The 27,867-nt window shown below is 38.1% G+C and overlaps 1 protein-coding gene across 4 annotated transcripts; it reads left to right on the plus strand.

Moving 5' to 3' along the window:
• The first annotated feature begins 1,011 nt into the window (after nucleotides 1–1,011).
• DYNC1I2 (dynein cytoplasmic 1 intermediate chain 2) lies at nucleotides 1,012–27,252 on the plus strand. Of its 4 annotated transcripts, none has more exons than XM_084209457.1 (17): nucleotides 1,012–1,234; nucleotides 2,835–2,952; nucleotides 4,300–4,414; nucleotides 5,542–5,580; nucleotides 7,627–7,717; nucleotides 12,995–13,110; nucleotides 18,115–18,204; nucleotides 18,433–18,595; nucleotides 18,688–18,787; nucleotides 19,292–19,417; nucleotides 20,353–20,499; nucleotides 20,822–20,935; nucleotides 21,297–21,430; nucleotides 22,419–22,563; nucleotides 23,388–23,528; nucleotides 24,532–24,657; nucleotides 25,337–27,252. In XM_084209457.1, the coding sequence occupies exons 2-17, from the start codon at nucleotides 2,845–2,847 to the stop codon at nucleotides 25,448–25,450; spliced, it is 1,869 nt and encodes a 622-aa protein (XP_084065583.1). In that variant the 5' UTR covers nucleotides 1,012–1,234; nucleotides 2,835–2,844; the 3' UTR covers nucleotides 25,451–27,252. The 4 variants fall into 4 exon arrangements, with proteins under 4 accessions (XP_084065583.1, XP_084065585.1, XP_084065584.1 ...); XM_084209458.1 differs by lacking the exon at nucleotides 1,012–1,234 and adding an exon at nucleotides 1,285–1,485; XM_084209459.1 differs by lacking the exon at nucleotides 5,542–5,580.
• The last annotated feature ends 615 nt before the right edge of the window (nucleotides 27,253–27,867 follow it).

Raw genomic sequence — 27,867 nt, forward strand, 5'->3', positions numbered from 1 at the left:
GTTGTGAACACTCCACTTGAACTACAGCAATCTTCCCGATAATTCTGCTTTGGTAAGCACAGTTCTGGCAGATCAGCAGGCTGGGGCACCCTGCACTTCACTGAGACAGAAGTCAGCAGCGCTAGACCAGCAGTTACCACAATCAGGTATAGGATTCTGATATAGGTTTCCACTGGGTACAAATGACAATATACTTATTTATTTAGGACGAGTGGGAAACAGCAAAGTCACTTGCTACCAGTTTGGAGCTGCATCAAAATGAGGTCTGTAAGTTCACTCCTGCACGACACTCACAACGGGATCCGCCACATGGCCAGCTCAGGCCAGCGGCTGACAGGCACGGAGCACCATCTGCGGTGGCCATTTTGTCACCAGCCTGAGGCTCACACCGCACCAGGCTTTTACACTCGTTATCCCCAGGTCACTGCCGGGATCATGGCTACTGGCCGCACGTAGGCCCAGCGGTTAAAACCATACGGTTCCATCGACACGACTGGTTTTCACGCTCGGCTGCGGGAGGGGCCTAACGTGGATCGTCCCTCACTACCCAGACGCCAAAGCAGAGGCGAGGGCGCTGTCCCGCACAGGGATCCCGCCTCGGCCCGCTCTGCCCTGCCGGGGCCTCTGCCGAGGGGTCCCTGAGGGGAACCCGCCGCGCGCCCCGCCCGAACTGACGCACGGCGCGCATGCGCGCATGCACTCCACGGCCGGCGGTGGCGCTCGCTCCCCGCGCCCTGAGGACGCCGAGCGGCGGCGGCTAGAGTGTCCCCACTCCGGAAGACTACGACTCCCATCATGCAACGCGCGGCCGCGCCCCGGCCACGCCCGGGGAGCACCGGAGACGAGACCCATCCAGCGGTGCGCGCTGCATGCTGGGTGTCGTCGTTCTCCAAGCGGCTTCGCCGGCCAGCGCCCAGCGGGAGGGGTGTGGCGCCGGGCCTCGGGAACCGCCCTGTTCCTGTGTCGCTTCGCGCGCTCGTTTCCCGTGTTAATTCCTTTCCGATTGCTGGCCCTGACGGTGCGGACGAGTGGGGTATTGGGTGTTTTACTGCACTGATCTCAGTGTTCTTCCGCAGTTTCCGTAGATTTCTGCGCATTCCGCAACGCCTTCAGAGCTGGTTTGACCCTCGGTGTCTGCCGTCGGCAGCCGCCTGCCAGCTGTCGGCGCCTTTGTGCGGCGGCGGAAGGGGCGCGGGGCCGAGGGCGGCGGGCGCAGGGCAGAAGCCGCGGACAGGTGCGCAGGGGCCGAGCCGCGGACAGCGCTGCTGCCGCCCGGTGGGAACGCGCCTTCCTTCGGCCTCGCCCTGTGCAGCGAGGGCTGTGGCAGCCGGGTGGGGCCGGGGGCGGCCCGGCTCGCTGAGTGGGGGAGGCTGGGAGTGCCGCCTTTTCCCGGGCCGTGGGGCGACCCTGTCCGGGCTGCCGGGCGCTCTCCCCGGGACGGCCCCTGTGGGATTTGGGTGGGGACCTTGGTTCTGGTGGCACCAGGTGGGTACCGTGGTCATCTCCAGGCGGGATGGGCTGGGCTCCCCTCCCCTCAGGTCCGCTCGGTTTGTGCTGTTTCGCCTCTTCGGGCCGGCACTGGACGGGCGGCAATCCATGGTGTGACAGCGCGCTTTCCTAGTGCTGTTCTAAATGGACACGGGACTGCCATTTGAAAATGCTGACTGTAGGGTGTTTATTAGCACCTTAGTGCCAACAGACGGCATGGAGGAATACGTACATCTGGTATACGGATTTCTAGGAAGTGGTGTTAGGCATATGAAGCTTGCAACATTTTGTATCCCTTTCTGTGCTTAGCTGTGCTATGCAAACACTTGCAAGTATTCTTTATTTTGAACTAGCACACAGTCATATTGCTAACACCTAATTTTGTATCTTCATTGTCAAACTTACTGTAAAAGCATTTATAGTTGCCTCATTTGTTATAGGACCACTCGTGCATTTTCTTTGGTGACTTGACTTTGCTTAAAAACAGTAAAATTAAGTTCTTCACCTAGCGCTTTCACATAGTTTTTCTTACCTGTATTCTAAGTCTTTGTGAAGTTTTAAACAACCTAGAGGGTTTCCACCTTTTGTTGTTGACCTTGTTTTTTGTATCTGTTAGTTACATAGCAAAACTTTTTGTAGCATTTTTGTCTTTAAACGATCCACCAATTTATTAGCAGTATAACAGTTTTGAAAAAAAAAGTTATAATGCATGTGTTTTACAGTTTTCTAAGACCACACACTTGTACTTACATTGCCTTATCATCTATAGTAATCCTACTAAATGTTTTAATAAATCTTTACTTTGAATCATATAATGGTCTGTAGAAGGATATATAGCTTACATACTGTTAAGTTATAGCATGCCAATATTTAGCTGTTGAAGTGAAAAATTACAGAGGAATATTGTCTTGCTGCCTTTCTTGCTGTTTTCAATCTTGCAGGTGGTTTTGTATCTGCAAAAATCCTATGGCAAGATCAAATACTCACATCGGTGCCTAAGGTTTCTTTCAAAGTAGTTCCTTCAAAGAGCATCAGACCTGCCTCAGAAATGGATGCTGTCATCATGTCATGATTCTATGTTTGTTTTAAATCAATCACTTTAGTATTGAGAATGTGTTAAGTGAATGAAAAATAGAAGTAGAATTGTGGGTTTTTTCAATTATTGTTGACTCAGGCTTCTAGTAAGCTGGTTTTGGTAAGCTAGGGTAATTTCTTTAAGAATAGCTTGTGGAAAGAACAGCTGCTGTCTTGAAAAAAAAATGAAAAAAAACCACAACCAAAAAAAAACCAACCCAAAAACTCCACCCAAACAAAAGCCAAACAGTGACATGATTTCTGTTGCTCAGTGTTTCAGCCATGTCTGACAAAAGTGAGCTGAAGGCGGAGTTGGAGCGCAAGAAGCAGCGATTAGCTCAAATCAGAGAGGAGAAGAAGAGAAAGGAGGAAGAACGAAAGAAGAAAGAAGTAAGAAATAATTTTCACTTTGACTTGCATATGTTACTTGCCCAAAATTTAGGAGTAGGTTCACATAATCTATCAATCATTTTCTGTGTCCTGTTCAGAGACTGCCTATTTAATGGTTGATGCTAATATAAATGTAGCACTTTCATTTTATAATGATGTAAACACCTACTGTTTTCTTTTCAACTGTTTGTATGATAAGCTGGATTTAAAAAAATATAAAAATTAGTATCTTACACTAGCATGAAGTTCAGATTTCTAGAACTATCTTTGTGCATGTGACATCATTAATCAAATCACTCTGGTCCATTTTATGAAAGCTCTACTTAATGAGTTGTGATAGGTTTTATCTAAAGAACTCATTTCTGAAATACAGTTCTGAGGATGTCTGTAGGAATGATCTGACTGTCAGTACTGTCATTGTACAGACAATGTGTTATGTTCTTCTGCTCTTTGACCTATTTGACCTGAATTTTAAAATCAGAGCAACACTCAGGATGTATATGGTGCTTGTGTGCTACATTTAGTTTGTTAACAGTCTTCTGGATTTCTCCATGCTCAAAAATGTGATAATCAGTGATAGATTACTGTTTCTCCTGAATACAAATTGTTTCTCATAAAAGAAACTTTTACTGGTATGTTTTGGGTACTTTTTCATTTCTTCTCTGTGTTTTGGTTATGATCTAGTTGGTGTTCTAAATCAGCATATGCCTGAACACTGGGCATCTGCCAACCACATGATTCAGACGAAAAGGAGAAAGAAATAGCTCAGATTATGTCCTAATGACCTTGTAGCAGTGTATTACCAGAATTGCTTTTTTAAAAAGCAGCTAACTAAGAGTGGAAAGATATAGTGTTCGGCATCTTTTGCAATAGTTTGCACTATTTCTAAATCAATGAGGGTGGGGGGTGTATTTTTTTATGTCTAGCAGATAACACAAAGAAAACTACTTTTCTTTGACACAGTTATTGTAATTTTAAAATAGGAACCACATGACTATCTCTAAAATACTTTTACACCCAGGTACAGGATGTTTTTGTCATTATTTGCATTTCACAGTGCTTAGGATTAGTGTAAAAAAAGGTACTCTTAATCTTATGAAGTGTTAGTCATTTTGGCAAATACACAGACACTTTTTGTATGTTTATATATGTTCTTTAAAGACAGTACCAAAGCTTTGGAACAGTGTTATTCCTGTCTGTTTACTCTATCTACAAAAAAGAGCCATTAGAACTATTGAAATTGAATATCTGATATACTTGATAGGTTTCAGTATTACAAAAACCCTGTGGGGTCTCAAAATAAATGAAAGGTTAAAGGCTGTAACTTACTTATTAAATAATTTTTAGACTGACCAGAAGAAAGAAGTTCTTCCAGTACAAGAAGAATCTGATCTTGAAAAGAAGAGAAGAGAAGCAGAAGCATTGCTTCAGAGTATGGGGTTGACACCTGAGTCTCCTGTTGGTAGGAATGTTACTATTTGTTGGAAAGAAATGTTTGCGAGATTTTTTTTTAGTCTTTTTTTTTTTTTTTTTTTGGGGGGTGAAGTGGTTTCTGGGGCTTTGTGTTGTTTGTTTTTTGGGGTTTTTATTTTTGTGGTGGTGGTTTGGGTTTTTTTGTTAGGATTGAGGTATTTATGTAACTAACTTAATAATTCTCTGGCCACTTTTTTGGAGGTTATACATGTCTGGGTTGTATACTCTTTTGTCCTTCATGATCTGTTATAAATGTCAAATGATGTACTTCAGAACACATTACATAACATTATTGTATAAAATAATACCATTTACACTAGTGGATTATTTGAAGTATATTAGTTAAAATATCATGTATTCATTTTCTTTTCCCCTCCTATTTTTCATGCTCATTATTCTCCTGTATTTTTTTCCTTACTCTTTTCCACAATGCCAAATTTTATTGCTGATATTTTTGTATGGAGTTGGCTTGTTTCTTTTCCACATCTTTTACTCCCTAGTTTTTCTTATCTCAAATACCCGACTGACTTTGATGGAGCAATAACAACACTAAGTATAAAAATTAGCTTCCAGGGGTGATGATTGGTATCTCTGCAGCTCTTGGATGTGTTAGCATATTGGCTGTTCCTTTTTGCCTTTACTTAGGCACATCCCTATGGAAGATGAAAGCAAGAAACATAATGCAACTCTGCTTTTTGTCACCAACTCTGAAATCAAAGGGGTTTAAAGCTTAGCAGTTTGGCATCTTGGAGCTCTATTCAGCTGGGTTTGTAAATAAAATAGTAATAATTTCTTACACATATATCTGCGATTATATTTTCATAATTGCTTTTGTGTAGTCCTCAAGTGTTCAGAAGTGAACAGCATTATAGCTGCTCAGATTCCAACAGCCCCAGCAGTCATTTTTGGTAATCCAAACTGTTTTAATAGTTGAGAGACTCCATTTGGCTGTGTTAGCACCAGTGTGCAGCTGTTTAAGAAATCAGCTCTGACCTGCTACAGATTTTCTTTGCTAGACTATTAATTGAACACTTATCTTGCATATAGTGTGCTAAGGCAGTTGATTAAAGTTTTGTAGGAATGTATGTGATTGCTGGTTTTTTTCACATCTGGCAGAGAATTTGAAAGCTGCAGAACAGCCAGGTCTCAAAGCAGGTTAATGTGTATGCTTAGAGTAGGTGTTCATGAAAAACACAGAGGTGCTGACATGCAAGAGTGGGGCACACCCCTGCATGTTGTGTTTAATTCCAGTGAGCTGCTACTTCATCACACCCTTCAGTGTATGCAGGGAATTCAGTCTGTCTCCTTTCGAGATAACCAGGTCTGATATGGATGCTTAATCAAGTTAAAATGTCCTCCTTGCTGCCTGCAGTTAGCATGCCTAAGGCTCAAGCTCTTTTTCTGCTGTCCGGATGCCAGCAAGTACAGTGATTGTATGCCTGACCTGATGCTAACTTGTGGCTGAGCTGATTGGTGTGCAGCTGAGGTAGTTGTGCTCACACTGTCCGTGGAGGGAGGTTGCTTGACATTAGATTCTTTCCTAGAAATTTGTGTTAATTCCTGTTAACTGCTCGAGAGAGTGCTCTGGTAGAGGAGAAGGGACTGTATCGGTGTTAGCATGTTTTGATATCTACCATACATACTATATAAGAAGCCTTAAGTTAGTGAACCAGAATTATTTTCAAAAAGATTTTATAGTTTAATCCTCTGGGGTAGGTGAAATTCCATCAGGTCTTTTCCTAAGACTGTTGGTCCTTCAGTGGGACTCCCCTGAGTTTTGGGCAAGGTTTCCCGAGAATCGCTTTCCCCACAAGAGAGCGCTGCAGCACCAGCACTGGGGTCATGTCCTGAAAGCGCACACAGATGGCAAAGCAAAGGCCCGCGGGCAGCTGCGCTGCTGTAGATTAACCTGGCGAGGATGAGTTGAAGAATTTATATATTCTTACATGCCCCCGGTTGTATAAGTATAAAGTCTAAATGTGTGTATATATGAATTTATGAAAAACAACTCAAGACCTATAAAAAAGGTCTCTCCCCGTAGGAGGAATGAAATTTTAATAAATTGAAGAATTCACTGTTACTTTGGTATAATTAAGGAAGAATTTTTGTCAATCAGAACCATGTCTCTGTTTTGAGATGAGGTAGAAAAATTCTTTAGAATTCACATTATACTTGTGATTTCAAGAAATTATGCAGACCTAAACTCAGAGTTCTCTCATGCATAACTGTTGACAGAGTAGGCAGCAGTTTGTATAAATAATTGTCTTCAGTTGATTAAAGGGGTTTTTAAGGGTTGCTAAGCAGTGAATGCTTTACATATTGCTGAAAAATGAAGCATATGAGGACCTTCAAAACACCCCTTAATTCTTGTGTTTAAACCCTAAGTTTCATTAAAAAATGACCATTTCTAAAAAGAAAAGTTGAAAGAAGTACCAAAGTAGCTTTGTATTTGTATCAGATTGCATGATATCATTCACTATATATCGCTTCCAGAAAGAGTGTTACTTTTCAAATGGTAAATCCAGTCTTCATCTACTAGCAGGAAATGAACTGACACTTTAAAAGTTTAAATACAGTGGTACTAGGCTGTTCGCTGTCCAGCAAGTCCAGCAAAAAAAAAAAGTCATTCTCAAGACCTAATACTAGAAACTTTGTAATACACAAGATTTATGTTGATTTTATTCAACCTGGAACAAAAATAACAGGATGCTGTATGACACAGCCACTTTTTTGGTCCACAGTTTGGTGATTATATGTTTTGAAATAACATTGCATGTTAAACACATTCATTGTCTAATCTTTAAGAAAGACTAATGTCAGAGCTGTATTAACAACTATCTTTTCTATATTTAAGCAACATGAGTCAGTGGAAATTACCCTTTGAAAATCAGTGTCATCATTTGTCAAAAGTTCAATTTAAAAATATTTTTTTCAATTCATTTTCTCTTAAATGTCTTCCCCTCCATGTCATTTTGTATGCTCCAGATGCATAAATGCCAAACAATTGCATGAAAATCCAGCATGAATTGTTAACATTGTCTTTTCCCCTCTCTTTCTACTGTTCATTTTCATCCATGTTTTTTTTTTTTGTTTGCCATCACTTTTTTTTTAATACTTCATTTTTAATTAATTTGCAAACATCCTAAGCTGTGCAACCTCTGCGAGTAGTAACAGCGGATACCTGTCTGTTTCACTATTTAGTCCCTCCTCCTACCTCTCCGTCTTCCAAATCCGTGAGTACGCCAAGCGAGGCTGGCAGCCAGGACTCGGGGGATGGTGCTGTTGGATCGAGGTACGTCACTGTCCTTGCCGTGTTCCTTTGCTCAATACCTGGGTTCTGAATAATTAAGCTTTAGAAGAAAATCATGGTTAATTATTTGTAATTGTAATAATATTGTAATAATATGAGGTTACAGTGTTGAATCTGTCAAAAGTGACTGTTTTGCTGAAATACTTTACTTTAAAATTTGAAATGCAACTATACTTCCTGATTTGAAGTTGCCAGCATTGATGTGGTGACTGATGCTAACTTGCAAGTTTCCAAGTTGATGGTAACTTGCAAGTTTGAAGTAAAATGAGTGTCCTGGGACAATAACAAACTCAAAAACTCTAACTTCTGCGCTCTTCCCAGCTTTTTCTAAAGGAGGATGGGTATGGATGAGAGGATGTTTGCTTTTTCCCATACCTAGTTGGTCTAATAAAAGGTGCCATCTACAAACTTCACATGACTTCTGATTTTATTTTTCCCTTAATGGTTCTCATTTTTTTACTTCATCTGTGTAGCACAACTACAGCACTTGCAATCTTTTATTTTATCAAAACATAACTCCATCTTAGTACAGCCACCGTTGTTTTGGTCTTTTTTCAGTGTCAATACTTGTCACGTTTGTTTGACCATTTCTTTGAGCGTGATGGTTTGAGACATGCTGCTCTAAAAAAGAGTCAGATAAATATTTCTGTTAAACATTTCAAGTGGTCATATATGGGTGCTAAGGCAGGAAAACACTGCTTCCAAAGGATATTTTTTACTGCTTCTCATGCACAGTCTGAAAATAAGAGCGGTAGCTACCTGTTAATATTGCTAAAATATTCGCAGCAAGTGAAGTTTATGTACTTGAAATTTAGTAAGTATACATTGTGGAGGAAGTTTAGTTAAAGCACAGTAACTGCAACAGTTATCAGTTACTGTTGTCATTTTGGAAAAGTTTGGAAGTCATTTTGGAAGTCATTTGGAAAAGTTAGAGTGCTTTAAAACATCTTATAAAAAGACTGCATGTGGATTATGCATGAATCTGTGGATTGTACATCTTAATCTGAAAATATTCAAGAGACTAATGACCTGAACAAAGGTTACGTGGTGCCTATTTCTAAGTAGAAATTGTTCAGTTACAACAGAGAATAGATCAGATAGCAGATGTGAACTCAGACTTTTTGTTAAGAGTGCTCAGGTATGATCTTGTTTGCTTGTCGTGTTAATTAACCAATATAATCGTTCCTTAATTCAGTGGCAAGCAAATTTTAATTATTTTAAATTGTTGTTTATTGCTTATTAAATTGTCTTTTTTAAATATATTTATGTATGTAATTATGTTCACTAGAAGAAAAAAAACCCAAGAAGTATTTGATGATGACTTTTTGAAAGAAAATATTTTCTTTCCATTCACACCTAATTTAAATTCAGTATGGAACCATATGCATAGGCCACATACCTGAAATGGAATGCCACGTTGTGTACTGCATTTATTTCCACCTCATCCGTGCACTGCACTCTGTGTGTTCTCAAACATAGTAATGCAATGTTGTATGTATGCATTTTCCTGTGAAGCCTTGAGAAAACCCATATCCTGAGTTTTAAAAACTTCATGCATTTTCAAACTTTAAATCTGTCTCAGGATTGTGATCTTTAAGGCCTGGAGGTATGAATATACAGCTAAATTGAAGGCATTCTGGAGTCCCTGTTGGAGTTCCCTTGCTTTTTCTCCCACCAGTGGATTCTTCCCTTACCCCAGTAAATGAGTGTCTACATCCTGGTTTATTAGTACAAGTTCATACATTTTGAATATGGAAGTTGGACTGAATGATATTCCTTGGTGTTACACGTGGCATTTCACAGGTGACTCCTACCAATATGAGATCTATTATAAAGCCTCCTCAGTGATGCTGGATCTTGTCAGTAACTCTTTTAGTAAGTAGTAGAGCAGTGTTGAGACTGTGCTCCTGCTGTTACTCCCATCTGTCTTGCTTTATTTTCATTAGTAAAGAGTTTTGTTTCCTAGTTTGATCCTTGTTCTTTCTCTTTTTTTCCTCAGTCAAGAATGCAAGTCCAACACTCAAAAAGAATACAGCTCGTTTACTTTTAGGCTGGTGGATGCTTCATAGAATTAGTTTAAAAGCAGAAAATATTTTTAGGTATATAGGAATTGTTGGGAAAGTGTCTGAATACAGAGAAATCTGGACATATATGGAAGAAGAGGAAATTTGTTCACTGAAGCTTGTAGATAAATTCATTTGACTGAAGGCAAAACAAACTGGAAAACAAAACCAGTATTTTGCACCATTTTGTTATATATATATATAATAGGTGAATTTTATTTTAGAATGTTACCTTTATTTTAAAAGAATATCTCTGAGAAATATTTAACTTTATCTCCTGTACTGCTTGTTAGCTTCAACTATTTTGAAGGACTGTCCCTGGTCCCACTGAAGCAGCTTTTGAAAATTAAAATAATGCTTTGAAAGCAGGAAAGCTACCTCATTAAGGGCTAGATCTTAAACAGGTGCAACAGTTGGAGTGTTTTGTGTTTATAGCCTTTTCCCCAACTTCCTCTCAAACACGATTGAAAAAGTTGAGAAAATATCGGACAGGTATTGTGGTGATGCAGCATCTGTATCTGAAGCTGAAGTATTCTTTGCAACATGAACGTTGGGATGGTGGTTTGCTTTTGCTTATGGTTGAACAACATACAAGCAATACCCAGCTTCAAGTCTCATGGACCATATTAAACCCTTAAGCTTAAATCTCTTTGGTCAAGAAAGATAGCAGAGATCAACAAATAAGTATGCTCAAAGTAATTAACTTTAGGCTAAAATGATGGGTTCTCTAATGCACAAAAGATATGAAAAGGTTTTGGAAATTTGGGTATTAAGCTATTGCAGTTGATGATCATATGAAAATGGTGGATTTGTAATTCCTACTTAAGTGATGATTAATAGTCCTAATGCACACTTTCCACTAGAACAGGGTAGTATGTGGCACACCCATATTCATGAGCTTTTATGGCATTGCATGTATATTTTTCAGAACAACTTTAACTTTAGGAATTCTGCACCTAGTTAATATAAAATTACCATGTATGGGATGAAAACGTAAAACTGTCTTTTATTGACTCATCATAGTAAAATATTGCTTATTCTTTATTTTTTTATTCAGAAACATTTTTTTGAAAAATGCAGGTAACATATGAGAATGTCAGAAAAAAAATGCAGGTTAATCTGCTAATCTCTTACAAGTGTGTTACTAAAATTCTGCCCAAGCCTGATAGCCAGTAGACTACATGAAAATTTCTGAAGAAGGGATGAAGGCTAGAAATGAAAGTAGAGGGAATATTGATTTCCCCCTTGCAATTTCTTCTAGTACAACTTGAAATGGATCCATTCTGTTTGTTATTCCACGTGATTTTGAAACATATTATTAATATAAAGCCCACAATTTATAAGAGATTTTAAGTGTCTTAGATGGAGTTGGCTCTAACTCAGATGACACTTACAAGCCCAAGGCAGTGCTTAACCCATAATTACTGCAATGTCACATCTTGGAAACTCTAGCAGTTCTTTATCCCAGTGGAAATGCTTTTTTTGCCCCACTACCAAAAGGCTTATGTGTTGACTCATTTCCTTTACCAATATGACAGTTTCCTCCACATATTTACTGCTCTGGGCAAGTTTATGTTATGTTAACAAATCTGTCTTCATATAACCTGAAGAAATCTGAACATATTTTAAAAAGAATTTCAAGTTTTTAGTGGTTCTTAGCAGTATTTAAAATATTTTTATTTGCCTTTCATTAAGGCAACATTTGTTAGCAGACCTTTAATTTTCAACCTTTAAAATAATTTAATTCTTTGCTAATAGCTCTGAATTCTGTTTGCTTCTTAACTTTTGTATTTATTGCATGTGTTATTGCACTGAATGTTTGCTGAATTTCCCTTAACTGATATTGCATTGCCTTGTTTCTTGTGAACAATAAAATAACTATAAGCTTGCTGTAACTCTAGAATTTCATAGTGTATATTTGCTTCACTAATCTCTGGCCTTTTTTGCTAATGCTGCATGATTGTTCAACCTGGGGTACCAGGACGCTGCATTGGGATACTGATCCATCAGTTCTTCAGCTCCACTCTGATTCCGATCTGGGGTATTGCATAGATTTCTTATATTCCCTCTTTCATGTGCTTATGGATAATAAGTATGAGCATTTTTTCCTTTAAGACTTGTAGTTGTTGTTGTTGTTAAGAAACTGTTTTGTAAGTAATAGAAATTTGCTGTCCCTTGACTTAGCACCGTTTGCTTGCAATGTATTTTAATATACATTAGATGCTTATTTCCAATAAACACAAGTTTAGTTTTCTTTGAGTCTTTTTTTGAGAAAATACAAACTTTAAGAAATCATTTCTGACTGTATTGAAAACCAGAGCACCTCCCATCTTTTCTTACAAATATGTTTATAAAAGCTGTAGCTCATTATAAGCACTAACTAAAACCGGTATTGTGTGCTAAGAATTATGATTCTGCCCACCAAAACCTTTCAAAAGGAGTTACTCTTCTGCTTTTATCTTGGGAGAGGAGTGGATAATAAGAAACTAAATCTGATATAGGTAAATTATTGGATCATTGCTGTATTATTACAGTACATATGCAATTAGGTTTTACAGAAGGCTACAATGCCTGAATTAATGTTGTGCAGGTTTTGGAATATATTATGTGTTGTATGATGCTAGCTATATCTACCTTCATTAAAGTCACAAAGCTCAGAGGTTTTCACTATTGTGCTCTGGAACCATGTACTATGGTTAAATTATTTGTCAGTGTGAGTTCCAGGTCAGCCTGGCTGTTCTGCATTCTAGATACTATCTTAGAGGTGGATAAAAAAGGGCAGCAAAATTAAAAGACTAGGAAATGCTTTTTCCTTCAGTATAGCTAAGTTGGTTTTCAAGCTTTATAATCCTAGAACTGTTGCTGTATAAGCATGACTTGTGAGTAGATCTCTACCCCTGATAGTAGAGGTGTACCATATATGTGGCAGTATTCTGGTCAAGCACAAAGAGCAAATATTTAAATTATATCCTAATGTCCAGATATTTATATGTGCACATCTTCCTTTTTGTCACAGATGTATAAATAGTTGCTGATTTTAAATAATAATGATAAAATAGTCGTCATAATCGTGTGACTTGTTCAAAGTTTCCACTGGATTTAAGTTTGATTAAGCAGTGCTGTGACATAATGACTTGGGTATTATTCTGAGCAAAATGTGAAATAATAAAATTAAATGTTGTTTTCTGATTTTTAGACGTGGCCCTGTTAAACTTGGAATGGCCAAAATTACTCAGGTTGACTTTCCTCCTCGAGAAATTGTTACCTACACAAAGGAGACACAAACACCTGTCATGACTCAGCCCAAGGAAGGTGAATGGTTAATTTATTACTATTAAGTTATTTTTTGTTTCTTTTAATATAATAATGATGACTGGCTGAATTAGAACTGTCACTTGTGATCTGGAAACTTAATAAGGTAAATGAAGGTTAATTTGTGAGATAATTTATATGAATTCTATTACTAAATTTTTGTAGGTTTTGCTTAACTGTTACTGTTGTTCTGCATCTCTTTGAACATCACTTTTGCTACTAATATGTGGTACTTTCACACTCCTAGTATATGTTCAGATTAAACACCAAGTTGCTTAATTAGCTGACATCAGATAAATAAATGGGATATATTTTGCATTTATGATGTTTAAGAATCCACACGTAACTTGGCACATGGAGGACAGGGAGGTGATTTGAGGCAACTGGCATGGCTTTAAGGAGGGCAACTCCTGCCTGACTAGCCTAGTGGCCTTCTACACTGGAGTGATTACATCAGTGGACCAGGGAAGTGATCTTAATAGCTCTCTTTGTTCCGGTTCTGTGTGCTACATTGGTTATGTAGTTACATTGTAAGCTAAATTAAGAAACATTGCAACTACAGCCAGTCTGCCTGGTGGGACAGATAGGAAGTAGAAGCAAACTAGTTTTAGATTAAAACCATTCCTAGTTGTTCTGGAAATATTGGTGGCAACACATACCAAGTGAGTTAAATAGGAGAGACTTCATGTCCTCAAATAAAACTAGGCATTTGGAAATGCCTGGTTTGGATTCATGTAACAGTTAAATTAATTTTGAAATGTAGCAGCTTTCTTTGGAGATTAAGGCATTTAGTGTTCTAACAGTTCTCACAACTCCATTATTTTATTGCAGTACTGAGATGGTGATTTATTATGACCTCAAAGTATCTGAGAAACTGCCTTAGGAAAATTGATTCTTATATATTATAAAACAATAAAATTGGGATCTCTCCTAGAAATCAGTTAATCCAAAGAAAGATGGGTGTATAGGGGATTGTGATTTTGTTCAGCTGTCACAATTAAGGCTTTCCAGGACTAACTGGGTATTTGCTCCTTAGTGCTGCTCTACTATACTGTGCATGTGCAATCACAGCTAGCTGCAGCCAGTATTAGTGCATTAACTCACTCTTTAAGCAATAATTGTCTGCTAACATCTCCAGAACACAGAATTTAAATATTAAGCCGAGTAATAAAAATATGATGTATAGGATTTGCTTCTTGGATGCTGGTACAATTATGCATTTTAATATTTTTCAAAGAAATAATGGAGCACTGTGTATTCATGTATATGATCCTTGTGGGTCCCTTCCAACTCAGAATATTCTGTGATTCTGTATTATCTAGTACATGCCTTAAATGTACAGAAATACAGATAGGAAAACTTGATGTGAAGACATTTGGCTTAACAAAAGCTACCCATTTCACAGGTGATTTAACTTTGATTAACCTACTCTGCAGCAACAGATTACTCAGACAACTGCAACTACACTCTACAGTGTTATTGCTAGGTGCAGCCTAATTTACAGCACTGCTTTTCTTTCTGTCTTGCCAAAATACATCACAATTTTGATGTTAACTCAAAGTAAAAATTCAGTGGTTCATTAAATCTGTTTTTAGCATTCATTGGCAAGACATTTGTTGCTATTAAAGATTGCATAAAAATAGCAACTACTTTACTGCTCAGTTTGTAACCTTAGATCCCCTGATTGCCTGTCAGAAACAACATAGAGTTAATCCCTTAGCATATTATAATGAATATTCATCGATATGTTGATGTGACATAGAGTCCCATTTCCTGTCTTCCTGGCCCTCTGACTTTTCCAAGTCTTTGCAGTCTTTTTTAAATCTGAAATCATATTTGGTACACTGACAATTGAAGTGGCTTAAAATGCCAGTAGATAAGTCAATAATGAATAAGGTGGATGCAGTTATGGAGTGCCCTTAAGGTTTCGAATTTAGATAGCTGACTTGAGATAAATGCAGTGCATGACAGTTTCATGGCTTCTTGACTTAGTAGACTGGAACTTTTTCAGAAATAGTATGCCCAATGTTTCACTGTTTTCTGGGTAGTGTATTATTGTTATGCTAATTCCTTGCAAATTCTGGTTTCTGGGCTGCTATTAAATAAATTCAAGATGAAGGAGAGACGGGAAAAGTAATTAAAACAAACATTACTTACCTCATTTTTTTAGTCCATGACCTTAATGGTGCCTTTTTTTGTGAACTGTGAGAAAGCTTCCTGGGTTTGGAATAGAAAGCATTCTAGTTTTAGGTAATGAGGCCAAGATCTTGTATATGTGGGGAGTTTTTTTTTAATTTTGGGGTTTTTCTTCTCCAGATCCCTTAATAAGAAAGTTTGCGTGTGATTCTTCTTTAGAGAGAAGGTTTTAGATTTATGCAGTTACAGATAAATCAGTGAGATGACATGTTCAGTTTCAAGACTGGTACTTGGAGAATATTAAAATAAATGCCGTATCCTGCATTTAAATGCAGTAGTATCAGCTGGCTGTATGCAGTGAAAGTACCATGAAGGAATTTAGAGTTCTGTATAATATATGCCATTTATGTTTCAAACATTAAAAGGCAGGAGCAATCAACTATATGATCTTTTGAATAAAATATGTAGATTAGAAGGTCATATAGCACTAAGGGGTGACCATCTACGTTTGACAAGAATTTGACTCCTGTCACTGAAAATGGTACTTAGAATCAGTGTAGTATGACTAATGGGGGGTTGGGCTGAAGTTTCTAATTTGGGACTTTCAAAGCTAGAATAATGTATACAGGGTGACCCAAAACCAAATTTCTAAATTTGAAGGCATCATTTAATTCTGCAAGATTGATTGGCAGGGCAAAAAAGAGGGGGATTTTTATCCAAGTGGCCATAATTTGAATACATGATCCTGTATGTGTTGTTCTCAAAGTCATGTGTGTTAACTCATATTGCATTTTTTAATTAATCATTGTTCACACCTGTAGTTATTTGACATGAAGAGTTCCCTTCTTTAAAATGGCCACGAGTTATACAGTTTTCAGGTTACGAGTCCACTGTGCACGCGAATCCATGGAAAAAGGAGCAGTGTCTTTCTGTTTCTTTGCGTGATTATTTTGCCCAAAAAAGCTTTCATTTTTTTTTAAGTAGCACAAAAGCTGTAATTGGCATGCTTTGTAAGGAAGTGTCAATGTGCAAGAGAGTGGAGATCACTAAGAATTCTTTTACGGGTTCTTTCCCCTTTGCACCACCGCCTCCTCAGCAGGGTCACTGAGATCACTAGCTTTTCTTGAAATGGCCATTTTCACTGGCAGGTGCATTATACCCTGTATTTTCAGATTGTTTTTCCATTCTGAATGTTTGGCAGGTTGATTGCTCTGGCTGCATTGACGGAGAAAGGGCTGACAAATGCGGTTGGGCTGGCTGAAAAGACAGTGATTACTGTTTTCCTTTGTGGCTGATTGAGGCCCTTGAAAGGAAAGATTTTAACCTTCACCATTTGGTTCAAAAGTATGAGCATATATTGAAATCATTCATGCCATTTATCCTAGTTCTGTAAACTTGTCAGAACATAAAAATCGCTCAATTTCAAGTAATGTAGGATTGGCATACGTCATTATCATTTTGATTAAGTTGGAGTTTGTATTATTGTGTGCATTATACAGTGTCATTTAAAGCTTTCTTTCCTGCAGGTACAGTTATATTTTTATTGCCTATACTATGGAGTTAGAAAGATTTTCAGCCCTCTTTAAACCTATCACTATGTGTGTGGTTTGGCAGCTGGTATGGCCTACAAGCTGTATTTTGTTTGCAGGGTAAAGGCTTGTCTGTAGACCTCCTGGAGTGCTGGTAATTGCACAGGCTTGCCATTGGGGAAAGACATGATTGGAAGCAGTCAGGCAGAAAAATGTTGTGCCATCCCATTGCCACCTCATAGCAGAGAGACAATCCTTGCAGTACCATCTGGTTGTTGCTATCTAGTCAGCTGGCCTGGCTGCTGGGACCATGGCTTGGCAGCTGGTTCCCATCCCTTGACCACCCCTTTTTTTTAACTCTTTTTGTGTGCATGCATGTGGATTTTGTCTTTTTTTTACTTTTTGTGTTAGATAACTTTGAACATGGGTCAGGAAGATGGCTGCAACAAACAAGGCCAGTCCCTGTTGAATACTGTCTCTGTACTTGTGATGAGGCATGCAGCAGTTTCCTGCTGCCATTCCCTTATAAGTAGATGACGTAGCTGTTTAACCAATAAAAACAAGTCTTTTCAGAAGCTTATTCTAGAAGTGGATGAAGAAAAGCCAGCATATCCCACAATTCTAAGTAATTCGAAGGTATTTTCTGGCTTATAGTACTCAAACAATAAAATGTAGAAATGCAGAAAGTGATGTAAGCCTTGTCAGTGTTCCTGAGCATTAGCATTTTATGTTATTCATTGCAATTAGGGAAAACACATTTTCCTGTAAAGTTTTCATTGCCAAACATGATACAGATAATGAGACTTGCATCTAGAATGACAGAAAAAATGTAATCTCTCTGCTATTATCTTTAGCAAAATTTGCCTCTCAGAATAGCAACCTGAAAGCTAATGTAAGCCATCTTCATGCCATGTGCAGACCCATTAGACTGATGCTTTCAGATCATAAGTAAGCAGCTGCTCTGTAGACTATTTTAGGTTTGATTTTTCTTTATTCCGCAGCATTAATGTGTCAGTGTGTTACACAGAACACACATCCACCGCATGGTTCTGTGTGGAATCATAACTGCCTGGAAGACAGATTTCCACTTTGGATTCTTTACAATTCCCTGTGTTTCTTATTTCAGTTTATGCAACTACATAACTCAGTGCAACTGATACCCAGGTGGAGACAATGATATTTTGGTTTGTGATAATGTTATCCTTGGGGCTACATTTTACAAATGCAACCATTTTAAGCTACATGATGCCATTTTACATCAGCTTATTTGACATTCATATAGAATGTTACTGTTCCCTTTTAGAAACACTGATGGTCTAACCATAATGTTTCTCCTTAGATGAGGAGGAGGAAGATGATGTGGTTGCACCAAAACCATTAGTTGAACCTGAAGAAGAAAAAACATTAAAAAAAGAGGAGGAGGAAGAAGGTACAGTTCATCTCAAGACATTCTAAGAGCTGTAAAGAAAGTCATCAATACATTTTTTAAATTTTTTGTTCCATTAATTTAAAATAAATTTTGTTGTCAAATACTAATTAGCCAGCAAAACGTAAAATGCAAAAATTATTCAAAATCATGATAAATACTGTTTTTCTTTCTTGAAAAGAATTGGTGAAAGCGTGCAGTCCAGAAAATATCTGTCTGAATTTTTTTCAGCTGCCCCTCATGAACTCACAGAGGAGGAAAAGCAACAAATTTTGCATTCTGAAGAATTTTTAAGTTTTTTTGACCACTCCACAAGGATTGTTGAAAGAGCCCTTTCTGAGCAGATCAACATTTTCTTTGACTACAGTGGAAGAGACTTAGAGGACAAAGAAGGGTAATGTGAATGTTAAATACTTTTCTGTGAATTCCCAATACTTTTAATTGAAAAAGTGATCTAAGATTAATATCTCCTAATTGTCTTTATAGAGAGATTCAAGCGGGAGCAAAACTGTCCTTAAACAGGCAGTTTTTTGATGAACGTTGGTCAAAGCATCGTGTTGTCAGTTGTCTGGACTGGTCATCTCAGGTAAAAAACAATGCTCAAAGTAAACAGTTGACTTTGTAAATTGATGTCATTCTGTGCATTTGATTCCGATAAAAGCACAGTTGTTAGAAGCTGTATTTCTAAAGGTGTTCCTGATGTGCTCCATGGTTTGCAAAAAGGAGACAGAGCTGTTAATCTTTTGTGAGAGGTAGCGAAAGGTTCGGATTGTGAAGAAAGTTGGTTTTGGTTTATGGACTGCTTGGTAGAGGTAACTCAGCTTCACTAAAAAGAAAACTCACTTAAAAGTAATGGGTTTTAGAGTTAAAAGAAAGTTATGATGAGAGAACAAGACTAATGTGTGTGATAATGCTGATGTCAGAGCTAAATTAGCAACAATTGCAGTTTTAACTGACAATTTTTCATGCCTTTATAATGCAAGGGGGTTTTTTAACCCTATTTTGGCAAAAGAAAGGAAAGAGTCTAGGATTATCTGGACCCTCAGCCAGTCATCTTGCTTACTTTGAGTCTTTTTCACTTCCCGTGCAGTATCCAGAATTACTTGTAGCCTCTTACAACAACAATGAGGATGCGCCTCACGAGCCTGATGGGGTGGCCCTTGTATGGAATATGAAGTACAAGAAAACTACCCCAGAATATGTCTTTCACTGCCAGGTATGATTCTGTCTTGGGAGGGATTTTATGTTGATGAATTTGGACAAGTATCTTCCTTATGTTTGTCAATATAATAATTTCATTGGGCTGGCATTCACTTTAACCACTTTTGTTTGCCAACAGATGTTAATAGCTAGACACCTCAGCTGAGAAATATTATTCTGTTCCAGAATTTCTGACATCATTCAGAATTCAGTCTTGCTTGAGAACTCCTTTTTTTCCTTTAAAAAAACAGGAAAACTTTCTTGTGTAATGGTTGAACCACAAAGGTTTGTATGTAAGGGGCTTGAGTGGGATTGTGTACTACAACTTAGTTTACTGAATAAAATGAAGACAACCTAGGGAAATGGAGCAAGGATGAAAACTAGAAACATATGCATCAGCAAAAAGGTAGATGGAGGTTTTCTAGTAGTTTTCTGAAAGATGAAAACATGCAAATCTCTTCCATTATGCCAAGCCCAGGATATCCACATTTTTCCTATCATTTTGGAAAATAACACAGCTGAATCAAAATTTAACCTCATTGTCACATTACTGTCAAAGCCCAGATTGCAAAAGTAACTCTGTTATATCTAAATGTATTTCTGCATTCTCTAAGAAGTAATGACTACAGAATGTGGCAAAACATTATTAAGATCTTGTGTGTTACCAGGCCTTCCGTTGCTAATAAACCATGCTAGGAGGAATACAGATGTATGTATGTGAAAGAAAAGAGGAGGAAAGCTTCATTTGATAATTATAAATTGAAACAAAAAGACTGTTGAGGGGTTACAAAGGGTGGGTGAATCCTTAAGTAATTGGGCAATGCAATAATGTACTGAATAAATTTATTCAAAGAAGTAGTTCTGATATTTGGCCTCATTTCCCTTAGTTTTAGACATAGTGTCACTGAATGAACGTTCGTGTATTTTGTTGTTTGTTTTTCTTCCTTTCAGTCTGCAGTGATGTCAGCTACATTTGCAAAATTTCACCCCAATCTGGTGGTTGGTGGCACTTACTCGGGCCAGATAGTGCTGTGGGATAATCGCAGCAATAAGAGAACCCCAGTGCAGAGAACGCCACTTTCAGCTGCTGCTCACACGGTAGGAGGTGAAATGTCTTCAAGGACTGTGCCCTGTTGAGATGTGTTTAATGTCTAGGAAATTCTGTCCAGTGCACTTGATTGGCAATGCTTCAATGTTTGTGTCCATATTTTGAAACTTAGGAACCGGGCTATTCATAAAAATCAGAGTCAGAAAAAACAAGTATCAGTTTTATAGGGGAGTATCATTTGTACTTTTGATTGGGATCAATCTTTTGTGCTTTGTGAAATGGTAAAGTCATATATTAATTGTACTGTACAATAATTATACCAGAACTGGTTATTACTTCTAAATTCTTTTCTGATAATGTTTTTTTTCTTAGCACCCAGTGTACTGTGTAAATGTTGTTGGGACCCAGAATGCTCATAATTTGATTAGTATCTCAACTGATGGGAAAATATGCTCTTGGAGTTTGGATATGCTTTCCCAACCCCAGGTAAGATAACTTTTGATAAATATATATATATGTGCGTGTGTGTGTCTATTCTAGGTTAATATTTTATTAAAAATTCAGTTGATCTAATAAACATTAATCCACACTTTCCCAACACAGGTAGCTTGATATTTGATAAAATATTTCCCCACCTGCGGAATCAAATATTTTCTGTTGTTTCTTTTGTATTGTTTTGGTGTACTTGTGTTAGTGGTAAACACAAATGTATTAAGCAAACTTCCTTATTCCTGCCCAATCTATCCAAATAAAATAAAAAGAAAAGCCTTCTATTCTGAAATCTAAAAGATTTTGTAGGTGTTAATATTTCTTTGTATGAAGTAAGTTGCTGATATTTTCACTACAGGATAGCATGGAGCTGGTTCACAAACAGTCCAAGGCTGTGGCTGTTACCTGCATGTCTTTCCCTATTGGAGATGTCAACAACTTTGTTGTTGGCAGTGAAGAAGGCTCAGTGTACACTGCATGCCGTCATGGCAGGTGAATACAAACTTTAATTCTTCAAAGGCAGTAAAAATAGTGAAAGGATGAATTCTTGCATGCTTTACACTCAAAATTTTTTAAGTTCATACTTTGTTCTTTGCACTGAAGGAGTTCAGAGTATCTCTGTCTGAATTCCAGTGCACTTTTTCCTGAGTAAGAGCTTCATTAAAAACAGAAATGGTTGGAATATTGAATTGGTGTTATGAGTTGTTTGTGTTGATGAGGACAGCATAGGTCACTGTGGTTTTATTCATTTGAATTGTAGCAGAACATTCCAAACTTCGTACCAGTTTTGTAGATAATTGTACAGTAACGTCACGCACAGATCTCAAATTGGCTAGCTGTTCTCCTGCTGTTCAATCTATTTTGAAATTGTCTGGCTGTATCTTATCAATTGCTTTCTTAAATATAATTGAGTGTCCAGGTTTCATCTCAAATACACATCACCTTGCTGCACAGCTTTTTTGGTTCCAAAATACCCAAAATTGTGTCACTTTTGTGTAACATCCTTCCCATCTGTTTCCCTCCTTTTCCATCACCCCTGATAGGAGGCTGTTAGGGATATATTGTTACTGGCTTATGTGTGAACCTCCAGCCCTTACAGTATATGCAGCTTCTCCTAATTTGATGGGAGTTTCATGCTTATTCTGAGTCTGGATTTTATTCTTTGTATGACTTGAAGTTATAGCTACTGCTTGGAGGACAGCATAGTTAAATGTGTGGACTGGTACATGAATGAGTCTCCTGTCCCTAGGATATATTTTGGTACTTACAGTTAGTAGAAAATACATGTTCAGCTTAAGGTCTGTTTTCAAGCATGGTCTTCTGTGATCCTGTTGTGGTGAAGCCTTTTGCAGTGAGGTAACATCCATGTAAGGCAGCAAAATCTTCTTGTGGCTGTATTTAAATTGCATTTCAGTGCTATCTCTGTCTGCAGATGTTTGGTTTCCAAATCAATTAACCTTGGTTGTATATTCTGAAACAGCAAAGCTGGAATCAGTGAGATGTTTGAAGGACACCAGGGACCAATCACAGGTATCAACTGCCATGCAGCAGTTGGACCTGTAGACTTCTCCCATCTTTTTGTCACCTCTTCTTTTGACTGGACAGTAAAGCTTTGGACAACGAAGGTAACTTAGATAGTTCAGTGGTTTTCTTCATAGCCCTTGACACAAGGTGGTGCTATAATGTAAGCTACTTAAGGAAGTTCATGAACCTGAAGTCAAATTGTGTGAAGTACTGAGGTTTTTAGCTGCAGTCCTGCAAAGAGGAGACAGCTGATGAGCAGAACTAAGATTAACAGCATAAAACTTCGCTTTCAGCTTGTACATCATTTGTGTATTTCTGATCCATTCTTTTCAACTTTTGCCCTTTGTTATCAACAATTATTACAATGTAATCAAATGTAAATCATGTTATAAAGTCAGTTACCTCATATATTCATAAAGCAAATGTTTTGCTACAATTTTGTGGAGGAATAAGGGATAGCACCAAAACTAATGTCAATTAAACTTGATGAGGCTCACAATTGAAATATCTGTCATTTCCAATGCCAGAATTACTTTCTTCTCTGTTAGTCTGATGCCCTGAGGAAGGCAAAGCAGAGGAAGCAGAGTTAAAATCTTTGTGTAATAGTCACTGAACTTTCATTGCCTTGATTTGGAAGATTCTTAAAGCATTAAATATACAATTTATTGGCTTGCTATTGATTGTTTTATAGTAGCAGCCATAAAAATGGCTGCATGGTTTGGAAAGCATACCTTGAATAATAATAAGCATTAGGTTTTGGCTGATTTTTACAGTAGCATTTTTTTTAAAGCAAGTCAAAATGCAAATCACTTTTTACTTATTGCTGGCAATACTGTTGAAGTTCTGTATTTTGCTTAACCTGTTAGTTTTATAATTTTGAAATGTAGGGTTTGGGTATCACATTGTTATCTTTGCTTCCTTTCAGAATAACAAACCTCTCTACTCCTTTGAAGACAATTCTGATTATGTTTATGATGTGATGTGGTCTCCAACTCACCCTGCCTTGTTTGCCTGTGTGGATGGGATGGGCAGGCTTGACCTGTGGAATCTCAACAATGATACTGAGGTGAGAAGTCAGGTTAACTGTCAAATGCAGCTGGAGAATTGTTTGTACTCTTAAAAAAAAAAGTTGGGTGTTTACCATAGTTTGTGGAGGTTTTTTACCATAGCTTGTTTTTTTGTAGTTGTTTTTAAATATTCTGTAGTTCCAGTAGTTTCTGTGTAGTAGATAGCATTCTTTGATCACAGGGTTACAAATGACTCCTCTTAATTAATAACAGCAGTAATTAAATTATTGTACCTATAACAAGAGAGGAAAACATCTGTTGGTGTAACACTGATCCATGTTGTGAAAGCAATTACAGACCTCCCACCCTGAGGCCTTGTCAGCCTACAGTTCAACAGTGTGAACAAACCTGTTACCACACACCACTGCTGTTCCTATTGCCACAGTAATACTGCAGTGAAAGTGCCATTTGTTTCTAACTTAGTGAATTGACTGTTTGCTTTTCTGGTGTGGGTTATAAACTTCATTATAGCAGAAACCTTTTTTAAGATTTGCTGGCAGTAGATCAGAGGAGAAACCTGACAGATACTTAGTAATTAAATTTCACCACCCCAAAACTGCATATAGAAGAAAGTTATGCCATATGCCAGTCTGTGGCTTTAAATTGGAATTACCTGTTCTAGCCTTTTGGACAGGGCTTGACCTGCCAAAACAGCTGCTTTCATCCCTGTCCTGTACCATAATCTTCCTGAGATCCCAGGGTGCCTCGTGACTGCCTGCAAGCGTGTCTGTGCCTCCTGTCCCACAGCAAGAGTGCAGATGTGCCTTTTGATAGCAGATGTTTGTACTTTGGCCAAGGGACAGATGTGTTGTTTTGGTCATGGCACTGATGATAGCTTGAGGTGTTTGTATTGTGAACTGTGTCTTTGATCCTTGTTCCATGCACGGTTGAAGTGTTGTACACTTCTTTTGCTGCAGCACAGATGCAACACAGGTGTGTTCTGTTATCTCCAGCTTATGGATAGCTGATGCATTTTTAGCAATGTGTTTTAAATTGGTGCAGGTGCCCACTGCAAGCATCACCGTGGAGGGCAATCCTGCTCTGAACCGTGTGAGATGGACACATTCTGGGAGAGAGATTGCTGTAGGTGATTCAGAGGGACAGATAGTTATATATGACGTGGGAGAGGTATGTATGTCATGCATTGTGCAAAGTATATTGTAAACAGTTGTTCTTTATTTAACAGCTTGCCTTTCGTTTTTTTCTCCTGTCATTAGAGGAAGAATAAATAAGTTTAATTTGTATTTTTGAAATAATATTTCCTAGTACTGTTTTATTTAAGGTGTTTTAGTATAACTTTTTAGCATGCTGTCGTCCAGTCAAAAGGAAAAAGCTTTACTGTTAGGCCGGTGAAAGAAGAATTGATGGGTTTTTTTAATAGAAATTTTATCTTCTATGTAACTGTGGCACATGTGAATTCTGATCCTAGCTTGAGAAGTACCAAACAAAAAATTTTGCTGTGGAGCAGCCTTGATTTTGTTCTTACAGGGAAGCAGTTGCTCTTGCAAGTATGTGTACTGCAGTAGTACATGATGAATTGATGGGATGAGGATAGAGCATTAGCATTCCCTTTGAAGGCAGTCTCTCAGGTGGAGACACATAGCACAAGCTTATAATAATATCATTTTATACTTCAGTGCAGGAGTCTCCAATTCTGCTTCTTTATTAGTTAGAGCTTTTGCTGCTTACACTAAAATAAAGGTAAGCTTCTCTGGAACTGGAACCTCTTCTGAATAAGTGCTGTGCCATTCAGCATGAGCTCAGCTCTGTTTGTCAGGAGGCTGCAGTAACACTGTCTGTGTCACAGCAAATCGCCGTTCCCCGCGGGGACGAGTGGACGCGCTTTGGCCGAACGCTGGCAGAGATCAACGCCAACAGAGCCGACGCGGAGGAGGAGGCTGCGACCCGCATCCCGGCCTAGAGCCGCCAGCCAGCCTGCAGGGGATGGCCATCCCAGAGTGTCAGTCCTGACCACAGCGTAGGGAGGAACAGATGGATTCAACAATGGACTTTGAAATGTATTAAGATCACTAAAAATCAGATTTTGCATTGTTTTGTTTTATATATGAATTACAAGCACATCCTTGGATCTGTGTAACTTTTAATACAGTTAACTTTGACTTTGCAGGGATCTTCTTTTGCTGAAACACTAACCTGGTATAAATTTGCTACTTGGCGTCAGTCAAGTCCAGTCTGAAACAGTATCTTTCTGAAAAGTAAAAGTTTTGCTCCTAAAACTTTCTGTATTACAGACAAACCTTCATTAGGTAGTAAATCTCTGAAGCATTCTTTACTTTGAACTCTCCAAATTACCCATGATATGCATGCATATGTTCCAAGTTTCATTGTTTATATATAGATAAGCCTCAGACTCTGGTAGTGGGTAATATATGTGAATAAAAATTTGTCTGTAGTTACAAACTTATGTGATAATCAGACCTGAATTAATGAAATACATATTTAATACCAATTTCCTTTTGTTTGAATTGGTGCATTTAAAGGTGAGACTGATTCATAAATAAATACTATACAAGCACTTGTCAGCTGCCCTGACCTCTAATGTGTGTCCCCGCAGTAGTTCAAAGCTTCTGGGAGCTGATCCTTTAGTTTTACTACACACATCCCAGGCTTGTTTTCTACCCTCAGCCACCCCTTACTGCCATGGCAACTGGCCAATAGCAAAAAGGCTCCTATCAAATTTTTCTTTTCCAAAGGATAAGAACTAGACTTTAACTTAATTTCTATAGCATGATGACTTTCATTCTGTTAACTACAGACTTGCTACTACTTTTCTGTACTAAGTTCAAGATTTTTATTATTATTGATTTTTAACATTTTTGTTGAAGCAAGACTTCTTAATGGCTTGAAACAGAATGGTTGTAATTTCTGTTAAAGGTTACTTTTTTTTCTTTCTTAGCACATTATGAAGTTTTCTGTCACAATGGGTTGCAGGGGGGCTATTTCTTTTGGGTTGTTTTTTTTTTTAATAAATACTGTGAGTTTTACTAATTAGACACTAATTCAGTTTTGTAGCCTTTAATTTAGGACTCTACCTTAGTTCTTAATCTATTATGAGCTTATTGTTTTGCCAGAAGAGTTGGTTTTATATGCTTAAAAATAGGAAATAGGTTTATATCAATTTCATGTCCAGGAGTATTGTCATTGTTTCTTCATTGTTCAACTTTTCTGTTTAGTTTTGGGTTTTTTTTACTTTCTCCTTGTCTTAGTTCTGTTATAAGCAGCTTGTGGAGACACAGCAGTAACAGCAATTCTTTCTTCAGAAAGGCTACCATTGGTGTTAGCATTTCAAGTGTGTGTGTCCCTCCCTTTTCAACACAGCTCAGTTTGCAGACATTTATCCTGTGTGTTCTCCTCAACCCTACAACAGCAGCTCTGTTCAGATGAGAAGCAGGTGAACTGTGTAAGAACTGGCACATCATGAGATGGTTTGTACCTTTGGGCAGAAGAATTCTTAACAAGCAGAATTTCTCTTGGTTTGATGGTTTCGAAGGAAGGGGGTGCTTGGGTTTTTGGTTGGTTGTTCTTGTGGGGTTTTTTGAGATTATATTTCATTGAATAATACATTTCCCTCACACTTTTATTTCAGAAGTCCTGTAGGTCAGGCTTTCTTTTGCATACATGCAGATCATATGGCATTAGTTTTGCTTAGTTTGAACCTTCTAATAATTCTCAATTATTAAATTTAATACTACTCTATCTTTATTCCTGCTTGTGGTCCTCCCTTCCACAATAGCTGAGTACAGATTAAAAATGAAAAAGCCATACCTGCAACATTAAGACCAAAAGTGATGCTAGATGCTGTAAATGAGGATTCTGGGAGTCAAACTGTCCAGTTTTGGAGCTGCAAGAAATACAAATGTTGTGCATTGTCAGGTCTCCTAAGGCCTTGATCAAGGCAGTCAACAAGCTGTGACTAAGATTAAATTCTGTGGGTCCTCACCATTTTAGTCTCTATTTAGAAAAGTGCAAGACAGAATTCATAGCTACAGGAGAGTTCCCAGAAGCCTGCCTCTATCCAGAAAACAGTGCAGAACAAGAAATTCCTTAAACACAATACAACAAATAAAGAAGGAAGCCTTCGAATGGGGTTATCTATATTCATATTGCAGAATAGTGATCAAGCTTCTAAGGTCAGTGTACTGTAACCTCTGGTTCACTAAATATTATTCAGCACCACAATAATATTTAGCTTCCTTAGAGGCTAGAGCTGGAGAAAGGCTGGTCTGTGTAGTGTTCAGTTCTTAATAAGCCATTTCTTCATAAACTGACTTAATCCCTGATGGGCCTACTGTCACCTAAGTAAAAAAACAGAACCTG

This window comes from Fringilla coelebs (genome assembly GCF_963513975.1).
Source record: "Fringilla coelebs genome assembly, chromosome: 7".
Classification (NCBI taxonomy): domain Eukaryota; kingdom Metazoa; phylum Chordata; class Aves; order Passeriformes; family Fringillidae; genus Fringilla; species Fringilla coelebs.